The following is a 16,756-nucleotide window of genomic DNA, read 5'->3' as shown; positions in this document are numbered from 1 at the left end:
TCTGCGGGAACCGAGCAGCTTATGCCTGTCAAGGTCGAGCAGCTTATGCCTGTCAAAGTCGTCTGCGGGAACCTAGCATCTTCTTCCATCGTGGCAAGAAACAAAGTAAACTGCCTCACTCTTCCCTTTTCTTAATCTGTAAGTACCCCTTCTTAATCTGTAGGTAACAAGCAATCACACTTCAGAGCAGTTGCATAATCCATGGTTGTATTCTTCTCTAGCCCGTCTAACGATTTCTTTGCCGCATAGGCTGCTAAATCAATTTTCCCCGAATTGTTTAAAAAATCTCCAGAATAATTATACCTCTGAACTATGAATGGCATTTAAATAGATTAATACTCCATTCACCCTTGTTAGCAAGTGCCCAAAGATGACAACTGCGGTAATAAAACAGAATCACATCCAATTTTCAAACAGCATACCTAGGTTTGTAATAAACGGTAAATATAGTCCGAGTTGAAACAGCATGTGATGCAGTCGCAATGACACCAAGATGCATGCTGTGACTAGATAAAACTGATGATGGCATGTTAGTCTGCTGACGCATAGCACGCCTAACTCCAACACGTAGTTCTCCACTTTCACCCCTGAAACAACATATTGTTCATGAGTTGCAAGTATGTGCATCAACAGAAGTTAACAAGTGATAATCAGAGGGCTTGCAAAAGAAAACCTCAAGAATATGAAAGCATCTCCTGCTACCAGTCTCTTTGAGCTGACAAAAACGCTCCACCCAGTGGTTAGAAAATGCCTCCGTGGTTGGCCTGCAACATAATACTGACAAGTTTAGATCAAGTATACACTTTTGTCCAATAAATTGCCAACTAGATGACTGACAATCAACTAAAGCGATGTAATATGCACCTCTAAATATATGGCGGAATCACCATTCCATTCCATGCAAATCTCTGGCTACCAGCTCTTGCAAAGGAGGTTGCTGACTCATGTCCTGTGGACCAACACTGAAAGAAGGTCATTTCCTCCGCACAAACAGTGGCAGATGAGTAAAAGGACCCACTTCATTTCTGAACGGAAGCAAAATGTACATTCAGCAATAGTATCTATCTCAACACGAACCAGAGGTGTAAGACATTCTTCAGCATGCCTTCGTAAAATAGAAAATCCTCCATGAGTGCTAGTATGAGAAGCAGTAAGAGTTTTGCAAAATGAATGAACATTGCTCTTACGAGGCTGAGGAGGAGCTACCCCCGAGTCATGAGATGACTCATTTTGCTGCAATATCGAACCAAAGGTCAGAACATCTACACTTCTCATCAGTAAATCCTGCACATCAGTAGGATAACATTCTAGAAACTAAAATAAGGACATACATCTCCCTCTGGCAATAAAGTGATCTGCACAAATACTTCATATGTCTCAGGTTCTCCCTGCAAAAATATACAAGGGGAATGTAACTTTCGCTTTCCTGTAGATGGGAAAGTGCAACTATTGCATTTTGTTGGTTTTACAGTAATCTCTTCACACTGACAATAACGCAAAAGATGAAATATTGTTATAAAAGGAAACAAGCAATGCAAGAACAATTTAGTTACCCGAAATTGCACATTGATCACACAACAACCAAAGTATTAGATTTGACAGAATCAAACAGTGTTACGTTTGCCTGCACAGATAGATACTACAATTTGGGTCCTTTTACAACAATCCAGGCTGCGTGCTACTGCAATCTTGAATTTCAAAACTTTAATTTAGAAATTATCATAACGGTCCCAAAATCCAGAGAAAACAAAAAATTACAGAAGAAATCGAAGCCGAGACCAAGGAAAATCCCAAATTTAGCAAAATTTTGTGCCTCTGGAAGCAGAAATTGAGTTATAAAACAACATCGAGGGTTCGCAAAAACCTGAAGAAAATCCTATAATCCAAAACTCAATCGTTCTTACATGCTCGAACCTTGGACTTCCTTGAGGCGTAAAAGAAAAAGAGGATCTGCGACCTGTTGCTTATGCCATGTCCAGCAGGTTCGAAGCGCCTGCGCCGTTGGTAGTGAAATGATGAGCTTTGGTCAAAGACTAGCTTCTAACTGAAGGAGGAGAGCACTAACAACTGGATTTTGGGCTGCTTGACACCTGCAATGCAGAAAACACCTGCCATTCATGCAAAAACCGCATATAAGGAACTTCGTAATCATCGATTTATAATTGATTTAATGCTATCGATCCTATAACACCATCGGCAGGGGAACCCACCTATGTTCAAATTGGCAGTAGGAACCCACCTATGCTCAAATGGGCAGGTAGGGACCCACGTATGTCAAAATGTGAAGCAGGGATGGTCTAACCCGAATCGGTGGCACACGAACAAGCTATCGAGAAAGAAGCGTCCAATACCTCGTAGCGCACCTAACCCGTCAAAGTCAAACATCAATGGAACACCATCACTGCTACTGCCACTTTCACTACCCTTCCTAACTCTTACTTACCATAATCGCTATGCTCAAGGACTGGTGGTTCCTATGCCGCCATTTTCCTTCCTGCAATGAAACAACTGGTGCTTGATGTCTATAGGTCCAACTGGTAGTCAGTCAGTCATCCATCCATCATCAAGTAGGCTTCAGAAAGGTAAGACCACTGTGTTCCTCAAGCCAATAGGTCGCTCTGCAGCAATGGCAAGAATGTCAGCACAAGAAACTGTTTTCTACTGCTGCCTTGATTGTTGGGAACTGCATAACAGAACGGATCCATCACAGCCCTTCAAATCAAAGAGTGAGTAAAGTATCAGTATTAGAAATCTCTGTACTGAATACAAATCTATTGAATAAACAGACAGATGATGTATTAAGGACAAATCTAGTGAATAAACAGACATATTTCTACTTACATTAACGAAGCAATCGTGAAAGTGCAAACGAAGGAGAGAGGCCGCAATCCTTGAATCATTTTGCAGAGCTTGTTGGATGACCTGCCCCACTATATTGGTAACATTGGGACATGTATTCTGATAAAAGGTAGGGCTGAGCTGAGCAGTGGTTTAGCAGTGTTTTGTTGTTAAAGTTCTGTTTTAACTACCAGCAGGGACTTGCTGCTTCGCATCCTATCTTGTTTTAGTTTTAAAAGAACTCGAAATAAAACTACCTTTTAGAAATAAGGTAAAATTAACAAGTATCTACTCCACAAACCCATGAAAAAATTATTACAAATGAACCAGGATAAAATTTATAAGATATGTATATATATAAAAGAGTTGGAAAAGGAAGGATTTTACGTTATGCAGTAACATTAATATTAGGACGAAAAAGAAACATAGAGTGAAATATTGATAAATTTGGGTAAATCCCAAAATTCCAACAACATATTTGTAATTGCATATGAAATTAGCTATGAAACTGAACAAAGCTTGCACAAAATATCAATTTAAACAAGGCTTAATTGTTGGGTTGTGTTATATTCTTTCCACGACTAGTTCCCCTAGTGAAACTGGTGGGTTAGACGGAGGGCGGAGGCCCCCACTCATTGCATCGATGCACAGCGGGGGGTCACAAGGGGTTTGAGGGCAGGGGTTGGCCCTTAAAGTGGTATCAGAGCCAAAGGTCTCGAGTTTGAAACACACCTGGCTCGCATTGAGGGGGGAGATTGTTGTGCTCCCCGTTAATGGCAGTGTTGATCCAACGCTCCCGTGTGCTTCCTGGCATGTGCTTAAATCTAGCTATGTGTCTGTTTACTAACACTTGCGGGTTTTGGTGTAACGGAAATCGTGTCTCCAACAACTGGTATCAGAGCCAAGTTCAAATATCCACAGTGCAAGCCGCTTAGTGCCATTGCCTTACTCTGGCAGCGTTTGTTAAAATGTTGGTTGTTACACCTGGAGCTGTTGAAGGATCTGTCTAGGAAATAGTTGAGGAACGCTGGAACTAAAAGGAAGTTGCTGCAAGAAAAACAAGGTCATGGATCTATGTTGAAATGTGTTGCTGGAGTTTGAAAAGTGCAAATCCGTGAAGTTTGGAGTTGAAACGTGGTGTTCGTAAGTTTTTTTACATCAAGCTTGCACGTATACGTCAAGATTTTTTTTCACAAACCAACATATGTATGTGTGAAATGTGAAAAGGTTAAAACATTATATATGTTTTTATTTTTATTATGAAACATATATAATTATATGTTGGAATTTTGAAAAGTATATTTTTAAAAGGAGCAGGAATTTTGAAAATGGTATTTTAAAAGGAAAAAGAGTAATAATTAAAGTTTTATTTTTAAGTGGAGTATTTTTGTGTTTTGGGGTGTGAATTTGATTGAGAATGGAGACAACAGTTACAGATATGGAGAAGTTGAGCGGGGCTAATTTTTCCCTATGGAAATCACAGATGGAGGATATATTGATTTTAAAGGATCAATATTTGCCGATTGAGGGCACAACAAAGAAACCCTCATCAATAAGAAATGAAGAATGGAATAAGCTAGATAGAAAGGCAATTGCAACAATCCACCAATATTTAGCAAAGAATGTGTATTTAAATGTGTCTGGAGAAAAGACAGCTGAAAGATTATGGAAGAAGCTCTATGATCTATATGAGAAGAACAAAGCATCAAACAAAGTGTTCTTGATGAAGAAGCTTTATAATCTCAAAATGAAGGAGGGTGCTTCAGTTGCTGAGCACTTGAATGCATTTAATATTATTACTAATCAACTTACCTCTCTTAAAATCATTTTAGATGATGAAATTAGAGCTGTTTTTCTAATGTGTTCTATGCCAGACCACTGGGAAAATTTAATTGTAGATATGAGCACTTCAACAACTAGAGAGACCCTGAAGTTTGATGATGTCAGTAGCAGTTTAATGAATGAGGAACTGCGACGCAAGTCAATTGCAGAAAACCAGGGAGGAGAAGCTCTAGCTCTAACTGATCGTGGTAAGAGAAAGGATCGAGGCCGACAAGGGCGATGAAGATCGAGAGGCCGATCAAAATCAAGGAGAGGAAGGATCATATCCTTTCATTGTGGCAAACACGGGCACATGAAGAAAGAATGTCGATTTTGGAAGAAAGGGCAAAAGGATCAGAGACCGTCTAGTACAAATCACAAGTCATCCAACACAAATGAAGGTTAGACTACTGCTATAGCCACAGATGGTGATGTGTTGTTCATTGTTTCAATAGAGGATGCATGTTTATATACATCTAGCAGTAGCTTTGATTGGATCCTTGACTCTGGGGCATCTCACCATGTAAGCCCATGCAAAGATAGTTTTGTTTCATATAATCCCGGTGATTATGGTAGAGTGAATTTGGGGAATAATCATTTTTGCAGTATTGTTGGAGTGGGAGATGTCTAGATCAAGATGAAAGATGGACAAGATATATTGTTGAAACAGGTCAGGCATGTACCAAAAATGCGCATGAGTTTAATCTCTATGGGACAACTGAATGATGAAGGCTATTCGACAAGCTTTGGAAAAGGAGGCTGGAAAATTAGCAAAGGTGCATTGGTCATGGCCAAGGGACCCAAGACATCAACATTATACACATTGAAGACACTGATAGGAAAATCAGATTTGGCTGCTGTCACAAAAGAAGGAAATTCAGCAGAACTCTGGCATAAGCGTTTGGGTCACATGAGCGAGAAGGGTTTAAAAATCTTTGTTGATAAAAATTTATTGCCAGGTTTGAAATCCTACAATCTTGATCTTTGTGAGCATTTTATATATGGTAGACAAAGAAGGGTTTCATTCCTTAGAGGTGGCCATGACAGAAAGAAAAATGTGTTAGAATCGGTACACTCAGATGTGTTTGGGCTTGTTAACATCAAATCATTAGGAGGAGAATCATATTTTGTAACATTTATAGATGATGCATCCAGGAAAGTTTGGGCATATCCTCCGAAAAATAAAAGTGAAGTGTTTGGAATATTTCAAAAATTCCATGTTGCTGAAAGAGAGACTAACAAATTGCTGAAGTGTTTAAGAACATATAATGGTGGATAATATTGCTCAAATGAATTTAAGGAATATTATAACAAGTTTAGCATAAAGCATGAGAAGATTGTGCCTAGTACTCCTCAATAGAATGGTGTCACAGAAAGGATGAATCGCACCATTATGGAAAAGGTGCGAAGTATGTTGTCCAATTCTGGTTTGGAGAAGAACTTTTGGGCTGAAGTAGTCAGGACCGCTGCTACCTCATAAATAAATATCCAACTACAGCCTTAGATTGCGGTGTCCTTGAAAAAGTTTGGACTGGTAAGAATTTGAATTATTCTCAGTTGAAAATCTTTGGATGTGAAGCATTCATACATATTCCAAAGAAAATAGAACTAAACTAGATGATAAATCTATGAAATGCATTTTTTGGGGATATGCGGATGAAGATCTTGGTTATCGTCTATGGGATCCAGTAAAACATAAAATTATTAGAAGCATGGATGTTATATTAATAAGTCAGAAATGTTCAAGAGCATTGTAGGTGAGTTGGAGGTTAAGAAGGTTATTGATAGGTTTGAAGAGCAACAGGAAAACATACCACCAATACAAGAAAATGAACAGAAAATTCAGGAGCATGAAGAACAACAAGTCAAAAATAATGAACAACAACAAGAAGAAATCTTGCAGGAACCTTTACAGGAGATTCAACCTGATAATGCACCACCACAGTTGGTTCGTAGATCTTCTAGGCCTCATAAGCCTTCACAAAGGTATCCTCCTTCAAACTATATTTTGTTGACTAATGAAGGTGAACCTAATTTTTTTCAAGAAGCTTGTAAAGTTGAGCACAGTAAAGAATGGAAGAAAGCAAAGGAAGAAGAAATGAACTCTTTGCAGGAAAATAAAACTTGGGAGTTGGTAAACCTCCCAAAAGGTAGAAAGCCTCTACAAAACAAATGGGTGTACAGGATTAAGAATGAAGGTGACGAAAAGAAGGAGAGGTATAAAGCAAGGCTGGTGGTGAAAGGTTTTGCCCCAAAAGAAGGTATTGACTTCACTGAAATTTTCTCACTTGTTTTAAAATGTCATCCATTAGAGTCATTCTTGGTCTAGTTGCTACTTTAGACCTAGAATGTGAATAGTTAGATGTAAAAATTGCTTTCCTTCATGGAGAATTGGAGGAAGAAGTTTATATGGAGCAGTCAGAAGGCTTCATAGAAAAAGGCAAAGAAGGCCTTGTTTGTAGATTGAAAAAGAGTCTCTATGGGTTGAAACATGCACCTCGACAATGGTACAAGAAATTTGATTCATTCATGTTGGAACATGGTTTTCAGAGGTTGGAAGCTGACCATTGTGTCTATATCAAGAGGTGTGATCAAGGAAAGTATATCATATTGTTGTTATATGTGGATGACATGTTGATAGTTGGGCATGATAAGAATAAGATCAATAAGTTGAAGAAAGATTTGGGTAGCAAATTTGCAATGAAGGATTTTGGACCAACACAACAGATATTGGGCATGTGGATTATGGGTGACAGGAAAAACAAAAGGTTGTGGCTATCACATGAAAAATATATCAAGAAGGTGCTTGATAGGTTTAATATGAAGGATGCCAAGCCAATTAGTACACCCCTTGCAGCCCACTTCAAGTTGAGTACTGAATTATCTTCTAGTAATGACAAAGAGAAAGAAGAGATGAGAAGAATTCCTTATGCTTCAGCAGTTGGAAGCTTAATGTATGCCATGGTATGCACATGACCAGACATTGCATGCTTAATGTATGCCATGGTATGCACATGACCAGACATTGCATATTCAGTGGGAGTAGTGAGCAGGTTCCCTACCAATCCAGGCAAACAACATTGGCAAGCAGTAAAATGGATTTTAAGGCATCTCGAGGGTACTAGTCATTATTGTTTATGTTTTGGTCATGATAAGACTGTGCTTGAAGGATTTACAGATGTAGATATGGCTGGAGATATGGATATCAGAAAGTCCACTACAGGTTATTTGTATACATTTCCAGGTGCAGCAGTACCTTGGGTGTCAAGGATACAAAGAATAGTATCCCTTTTTACAACAGAAGCAGAGTACATAGCTGCAACAGAAGCTTGTAAAGAGATGTTGTGAATGCAACGCTTCCTAGGAGAAATAGGAATAAAGCAAGACAAGTATGTGTTATATTGTGATAGTCAGAGGGCCATCCACTTGGTGAAAAACCCAGCATTTCATTCAAAAACCAAGCACATTGACTTAAGGTACCATTGGATTCGGCATGTGTTGGAGGAAGAACATTTATCCTTGGAAAATATCCATACATATAGGAACCCTACTAATATGCTCACTAAGATTCTACCACAAAATAAACATGAATTATGTAGAGGCATGGTAGGACTCGGTGTGACTTGATGACTTTTATTTGGCTTCAAGTGGGAGAATGTTAAGTGTGAAGCCAAATTCACAGAGGATTCTAGATCAGATCTTTCTATATCTCCAGGATTCTAGATCTTCCTACACCGTCAATAGTCTCTAGAATCACATGCAGGATTTTAGATTCTTCTCTACCACTATTAGTTTCTAGATCATTCAAGATCTCCATCTGAATCACATACAGGATTGTAGATCCTTCTTCTGCTTCTATAAATTTGTAATTTCTCTAGCCAAGGAAAGCAAGCCAAGGCCGAAGCTTGTTATGTAATGCAAAATGATTTTTGTTCCCCAATGATTTTTTTATCTGTTCCGTTATTTCTGATTGAGTAATTTTGTTGTTTCTCCATTTGTCTGTCTCTGAGTATAAATCTGTTGTGTGTTATGTATGCTCTGGTCTAATGGGGTGTCACAAGGGGTTTGAGGGCAGGGGTTGGCCCCTCACTATGGCCTTTGGGGCAGCGCCGTGGGGAATTTTTGTTGACCATATATTAGGTGAACGGACCTACCTATCATTTTGTGCATGGGTTTCGCAAATGGTTTTGGGCGTGATGGTTTTCGGTCCATGGTATTGGATGCTTTGGAATATATATATATATGTATTGTAATATTGAAAGGAGCATAATGAAAAATCAATCTGGTAGTCCCAGTTCAGGGATCCAAGGGAAAATCTCTGTGTATATTTGTTTTGTGTGTTATACTTTAGCCTTTGTTTATTTTCTGTTTTTAAATTCATATGCAGGTAATTTTTGTAGGGGTTAAAACCTACATTAATCTACCCAAGCAAGCCGAGACTATCATATAAAAACCTCAACTAAATTATGTAAGCACAGAGCACCATACTGAAAGAAATTCAAAAGGCCACAAATAGGGATATATAGATATTAGATAATCATACAGGTTCAGAAAATCGGAATATAAATCCATTTGACCAAAAATGTCAAATTACATCTTAATTGCCAAAGAAGACTAACATCCATTTCAGGTAGTCAAACCAAATATATGATTAACAAAATAACGACGACACTGGAGTTGAGGCGAGGAATAAATATTGCTGCCATAAAACGCCTATACCCTACTCAAAATTCAAACGCATAAGCACTAATGACAAGGGCCATGGAGAGTTCCATAACAGGCAAAATAAGACATTAAACTTTTAAACTTGAACTCTGTGAAACCGATAAGTCTTTCACCTTATCCAATAATAGGTAGCAACCCTGAGATTGTAAATCCGCGGACCGACATAGCAAGGAGAGGTTTTGACTGGAAAGGTCACCCGGCCACTGCTGAAAACCCTCAGGGACACATATGAAAACAAAGGATAATGTTAAAACCAAAACTAGAAGCTAATAATAAATGAAACATGATAAGGATTGCACAAACAAAGTAAGTAGCAGAGTCCCTGTGTGGGGAAGCGGCGGGAAAACCCTTCATGAAGAAACTCCATTGCCATTTGAAGAATTATATAGCGAGCTAGTAGCCACGAGGGTTCTACATTTGAATAAGGAAGGTAAGCCACCAATAGGTAGAGGCATGAGCGAACCAGAAGGGAAGCACAGAGCCAAAGGCCAGAGCCAAAACAGAGCAATTCTACTAAAGAGAGAAAGAAAAGTCACAAATGTCGAAGAGTACATCTAACAAAGGGGATAAGGGAAAAACCCAAGATAGTTCGATTAAAAGGAGCCATAGAGATCCATCGATGGGGCACTTGTACCATTTAAATGCCAGACAACTAGAAAGCATCACAAAACATCTGAAAGATAGCTCCAACCAGGGGTTAAATTTGACGCCCGTATGCCCGTATTTAGCTTTTTTACCCATAAAATACGTTTTAATTTCAAATCTCCACATCATGTGTAACTTGCCATTAATTTTTAAAAACATCATATTGACGGGCATGTTTAAAAATTAAAATTTTTAATTTTTTTTTTTTATTTATATATATATATATATATATATATATATATATATATATATATATATATATATATATATATATAACATTGCAAGTTACGTTATATATTTTTTATACCGTATAATCTCCGGCAACTTGTAAGTTTAGCATTTATGGACAAAGGACAGTGACCGCGGCACAGGGCTGGGCATAAGAAGTTTCAAAGAGGACCCACTTCAACCTCACTGTAAATGCTAGGCATTTTCTTTGCAGTTGCCTTGGCATTTGCAGTCATGCTATGGACATTCGTACAGCTATATTTAATGGGAGAAGGCCTTTATTTACCCCCTTCAGAATATAATTTGAGGCAGAGAGACCCACAAAGCAATTCATCAAAATGACAGGCGCGCTAGCTTCAATAGGCGTAAACATTGCTAGTGATCTGATAGGAAGGTTGTTGATGCAAATAAAAGACACAAGCATTGCACCGCACAAGGTGCTGTTTTCAAAGAGGAGTTTTAGAGAGTTTTCAAGCCATTTAAAAAAAATAGAGCCCATTCTATTAGAGCTGTGGCAGAGAAACATTCATGGGTCTTAAAACTCTCTAAGGGTTCCGCTGCAAGCCCTTGAAACACAGCTGAACAATGCCTCCAAGCTCATAAACACATATACTTCAGGGAGCTGGATGTATTTGTTTCTCAAGTGTAGGATTCTGCCAGATGAAATGAAGGAAATCACTCAAGGAATAGAACGGTCTTTGAATGCTCTCAGGATTGTTACTCTGGATGTTTCGCTGGAGATCAAGGAGAAAACAGTTGCTATGTGTAAGACCATGAGGAACGCGGAGTTCCAGGGGGAGGTTGGAAGTGAGTCCCTTGCAAGTGAGATTGAGAGGGAAATGAAAGAGATGCACAGTGACAGCCAACAAGTGTTGTAGTTAATTGTACATGTGGCCAACGCCATGGGTGTGCCCACATACCAGTTCTTTCTATAGTTTGAGATTGAAGTTGTAAGAAAGAAGAAGGAAGACCTCGAGAATGAGAAACAGAGGGCTGAGGCTTACATGCTTGATCAAATACAGGAATTTCTAGGTAGGTCTGGTATTGTTTCTGCTCCATTTTCTTCTCCTGATTACCAGTCTGTTGCGCCTTTGCATTTCTGTTGCCCATTGGAGGACAAAATAATGGAGGATCCAGTGAATTTGGAGTCGGGGATTACTTATGAAAGATCTGCCATCGAAAAGTGGTTTGAGAGTGGCAACAATACATGCCCTGTCAAGAAATGCGAGCTCACGACTAAGCATTTGACTCCTAACCGTAGTCTGAGGGAGCTCATACAGGAGTGGAAGGAGAACAATGCCAAATTCAGATTAGAAAATGTAGCAGAGAGATTGGTCTCGCCTAGAGGAGGCGGTGGCGAAGAGATAGAGGCAACCCTCATAGAGCTCTGTAATTTATGCCAGGAAAGGAGCTCCTTCAGTCAGATAATTGAAGAGAAAAATTTGATCCCCAGACTATTAGCATTAACATCGTTTCAATGAGAGTTAATTCAACTCAAAGCAATGGAATGCTTATGTTATCTTGCAAGATAGGACAGCAGCAAGGTAAGAACTTTTCTTGTCCGTGCTAAAATTTCAGAACATTGTTAAGGTTGGTCCTGGGATTTAGCAGTTGGTTACGGTTTTCTATCGAAGTAAATCAGGTATACATAGGAGCAAGGCCCAATAAAAAACAGGAAACCCGGGCCATCAAGCTTGTCTTGGTTACTTATTCCCCATTGCCCATGATTTTTTATTTTGTGTCATCTCTAAATTGCTTATTTTATTTATAAAATCATTGGAATCAAAGCTTTTTCAGCACATCGAAGACCATGCCATTTGGCCTTTCAACATTTTCTTTTCTTTGGGAAAAGAAATAACAAATTCTCTCCCCCATTTTCAAAAGATTCAATTTATAAAACAGTAATGTCCAGTGTGGCTTTTCCCACCATGACCAAATCTTCAAAGGAATTGAAAATTTCATTTTCTTTACTTTGGGAAAAGAAATACCAAATTCTCTCCCCCCATTTTCAAAAGATTCAATTTATAAAACAGTAATGTCCGGTGTGGCTTTTCCCACCATGACCAAATCTTCAACGGAATTGAAAATTTCCGGCTTCTCTGGAGCGGCTTTGAATTCAAAGGGTGGATTCAGACTAGTGCGACTCGTAATTAAGGAAAACAGAGGTCGATTTGGTCATCGTGAGATTTTGAAACTGGTAGCCCCTGAGTCGCCCCCCACGAGGGGTGCGTTCCATTCTTTATTCATATATTTCAGTTGGCATCCACCAGGTTTTTTTACTGAAGTAAAAATAATAATAATTCTATGACATTCTCTTGCGCTGCCCAGTGCCGGTCAAGTTGCGAGACCCTACATGAACACAAATTATTGTACGGTGAAAACTTTATTCCAGTGAGAATTTATAATGTGAAAAGTTTATTTCATTGAGAACCAACTGCCCATTAATAAACAATGCACATCATTATATTTATTTATTTTTATAAATAAATGCACATCATTATATTGATTTATTTTTATAAATGTGACCAAACGTTTTATTAATATTCAAGATATGTTTTTGGTTTGAAAATTATTTCACAACTATTCTTTTAATGGGATTAACATGGTAGTGACTCAAATGGAAAACATGGTGTGTGTGAGTGAATTATTTTTGTCAAATTTGTTGCAACAATGTTGACATTCATTATTTTCATGTGAAAGTAATTATGAATATATATTTTTTCACTTCATAATATTATTTTTTGTTGTTTCTATATATATTTCTCATCTATTTTATCACTATTTCCAATTTAAATAACAAAAACTCAGAACATTTGAACAATATGGAAAATTTGCAGAAAAATTTGATCAACATGTCTCAAAATAAAGTGTAGCAATGAGACTTGAGCGCAATGGTACAACAAAGAATGGAAAATTTGAACAATTATGAGTACAATTTGAAATTAGATGAAACTAGTACAAATAAATTTTAAAAGTCATATGATAGGTAGTTTAAAAATAAAAACATCATAAAAAAATTCCTTGACGAATAAGGTCACCCGTCAAATTTAACCCTTGGCGGAATCCAAGTCAAAGTTAAGATTACGTATAATAAAACTTAAATCAAACAGATTGTGAATCATATGGATTGTAATCACACGTAAATAATAACCGTGTAAAAGGTATGTAGTAGGAATAATCCGCCATGTAGTCCTCAATAAATAAACAATAAACAAAAAAAAATGGTATAATGCGTAATTATGCTATGGTAATTATATGTTTTCATTTTATGAAGAGATGTGACACGTTTAGAGTTATCTCTCGTCAAAATGTAGTGTATAGTGAAAGAGAACAACATAGTCAATTGGTGTACCAGTTTTCTCCTCGGGTAGTTTAGGAAGACAACGCACTTCTTCCTCTCACTGTCATAGATTTATTTTTTAATTTTTTTATCTTTTCACATTAGGGTTCCACCTGTTTATCTCTCTCATGAGACTGTTATGAACAATGAGAGAGAACACCGGCGTCAATAGGTATACCAGTTTTTTCCGTAGATAATTTTTTTATCTTTTCACATTAGGGTTCCACCTGTTTATCTCTCTCATGAGACTGTTATGAACAATCAGAGAGAACACCGGCGTCAATAGGTATATCAGTTTTTTCCGTAGAGAGTTTGCCACGTGAAACTTTCAGGTACAACAGCTGCAACATGTACTTTGCGTGCTACCAGCTTGGGGTCTCACATTGAGCGAACATGTACAAATGTAATTGGCCTCCCGAATGGTGAGTTACTTACGCCTATCCCAAAACAAAGTAGACGGGAACAATCATTGATGTCAAAGCTTTGATTAAAAGAAAACCACAAACATTAAAGTGAAAACTATGACAAGGCTCAAACCTTTGATTAATAGAAAAACACAAACATTAAGGTGAAACTTCATGTATTCAAACTTCAAAGCCCACAATTAAAGCCGTGTATGCTATTGGACATGTGGGCTCAACATATGAGTGTAATGGATTTCGAATTGAGAGAACATGCACAAATAGAATGAATCGTAGTAAGCTAGTTATCCACGAATGCTAAAAAGTGTTAGATCATTTATTAAAAAATTAAAAAAAAAAGAAAAGAAAGAAGAGTAAAAATAACATGAAAAGAGAGAAGAAAGAAAGATAATGAAACATCACGACAAAAATATAATATAATAAGATAAGTTTTTTTTGGGGAAGATATTTACCACTGCAATATGTTCGGATGAACTAGCAAATTATGTTTTTTGTTGGTTAGATTTAAGGTAAACTTTATGTAAGTTAGACATGGCAATTTATCTTGTTCACTGATATTTTATAGAATTTATTTCTAAAATGAAATATTTAGATTGGGAAAAATAGAGACAATATATTATAAGTAATAGGGGATGGGATATAGGGTAGGTGTTACAAGTATTAAGGGGTATAAAAAGAGGTATCTGGTAAAAATAGAAAATATCTAGTAAAAGTAAGATTTTTTTATTTGAGAATATGTATTGAGAGTGAGTTCATCAAAAATATTTTGGGAGACATTTATCAATATTTATTGAAATAAGAAGCATTCTTTACCAACTTATGTGTTGGTATGTCACACTTTCTCTAAATTGAAACCCATGGCTTTAGTTTTTGCAATGAGAAATTCACTTATACAAATAAGTATACACAGAAACAAAAGAAGAACATATGTTATTGCCATGTTTGATGTAGCTTCAAGTTTAGTTGGATGTAGAGATCCCATAATGATCTAGTTTTAAATCTGGATAAGCATCATGCCACTATAATGACTTAGAATCAAGTTTTGAGAGGTTCAAAGAATTCATCATGTGTATGTGTTTGTTGTATTTGATCACTACTCCATATTCAAGTAAGGTTTACTATGATAGTGCAAAAGAAAGGTTCATAGCTATCGAAAGATAAAAGAACATAACTTCATAACTATGAATTTTCATGGAAATATATGATCTTAATATCTTTTCAATACATCACTATTGTGATAACATACAATTGAGATTCATAGCTATGCATGGAATTAAAATTGCTCAACTAAATAACTATGATATTCTCCCATCAACATTCAATTCTCCTTGAGTGTGGAATATATTCCCCCCTCACAAAAAAATGCATCTATCATGGCTAATGCTAGAAAGAACAAGATACCTGATCCCTTAAATCTATTAAGATTCACTTCAATCATAAGGCATGAATATTGTCTTTAATCTGAAGGTAGATTTGGGACATAATTAGAAAAAGGTTGTGTTTTCTTACAATTTCGTGAATGAAAAGTCAAGTTATGAACAATAATCATTTCAAAAAGAAAGGTGGAAGAAAAAAACCTCATATTAGAAAATTACGAGGACATGAATATCATTCTTAGTTAATTGGGAGAACTTCCAAGCAAATGAAAATAAAACATGTATTCAAAATACGTAGATTATGTCACTAAAAATATTTGACACTAATATATTAGCATATTGAAAATCTATGCATCACTAGAAACATTTTACAAATAAGTTTTTTAAGAACACCCAATGTTTCTATTTTTATACAGGTTTCTTTATTATACAACATATAATATGTTAACGACTAGCATAACCTATGTAAATTTCTTTATAATTTTAAAAGGTATGAGAAGAAAATGTGATACCCATTCATTTGCAAAGTATCATACCCAAATTAATGTTATCATGACCACAAACCAACACATCAAGCAAAGAACATGACACTTTATACCAAAAATTATTTTCACAACTTTAACAACAAAAATCAATAAATCCAAAAAAACACACCCATTGTGCATGACATCTTAGTGAAAATTAATGAAGCGACCATTTGGATCAACATCTTGAACCTGTCTTTTTATGAAATGATGAAAATAGAGACTAAAATAGCCAAGCCACCAACATGCAAATGACATTAACTATGTCTCAAGAATTCATGTCCAGACATCAAAATGGAAAAACTCCAAATTCACAAAAATAAGAAGAAAAGTAAAGATAAGATGATAATATGAATGAAAAATGAAACTCCCCATCGCAATGTAGAAACCAAATCATAATAGTGACAAACCAACCCACCAACCAACACAATGAGGTTAAAGAGGACATTATTAAAACAATTTGCACAACAACATCCTTTTAAAGAATAGATGGACGACCATTTACAAACATATACAAAGCTAACAAAATTACAATCACAACATGATTCAATATAGAACCAATAAAAATATAGTCACAACATGAGTCAATATAGAGTCATGGATGAAAGTTAGAATCCATCCTCCTCCAATTGATAAAACGAATGAACAAAATGGAGAATGACTGGAGAATGTTCAGGAAATTGCGACAAAAAAATTGCCACCTAGTCTCTAGAAACCCATACAACAAAGAAACGCGAAATAGTTCAAATACAACACACCCTGAATAGATTATACTTTAAATAATAAAAATGAATCATAAGATAGGTCCAATGTCCTTCAACTTATTTTTAAAGATTA

At 36.7% G+C, this 16,756-nt stretch overlaps 1 protein-coding gene across 1 annotated transcript; it reads right to left on the bottom strand.

Moving 5' to 3' along the window:
• Window positions 1–409: 409 nt before the first annotated feature.
• LOC149224337 (auxin response factor 7-like) lies at window positions 410–2,900 on the bottom strand. Its single transcript, XM_089388156.1, has 7 exons — window positions 2,842–2,900; window positions 2,607–2,712; window positions 2,444–2,494; window positions 1,332–1,388; window positions 1,047–1,233; window positions 674–764; window positions 410–587 (listed from the first exon to the last, which is right to left on the bottom strand). Exons 1-7 carry the CDS (start codon window positions 2,898–2,900, stop codon window positions 410–412), a joined length of 729 nt encoding a protein of 242 aa, XP_089244282.1.
• Between the last annotated feature and the right edge of the window lie 13,856 nt (window positions 2,901–16,756).

Source organism: Pinus tabuliformis, chromosome Q (assembly GCF_031772625.1).
Source record: "Pinus tabuliformis cultivar Carrire ecotype Pingquan chromosome Q, CPIR1, whole genome shotgun sequence".
NCBI classification, from domain to species: Eukaryota; Viridiplantae; Streptophyta; class Pinopsida; order Pinales; family Pinaceae; genus Pinus; species Pinus tabuliformis.
Note: the sequence above shows the minus strand (reverse complement) of the source record. Positions and strands in the feature narration are given on the sequence as shown.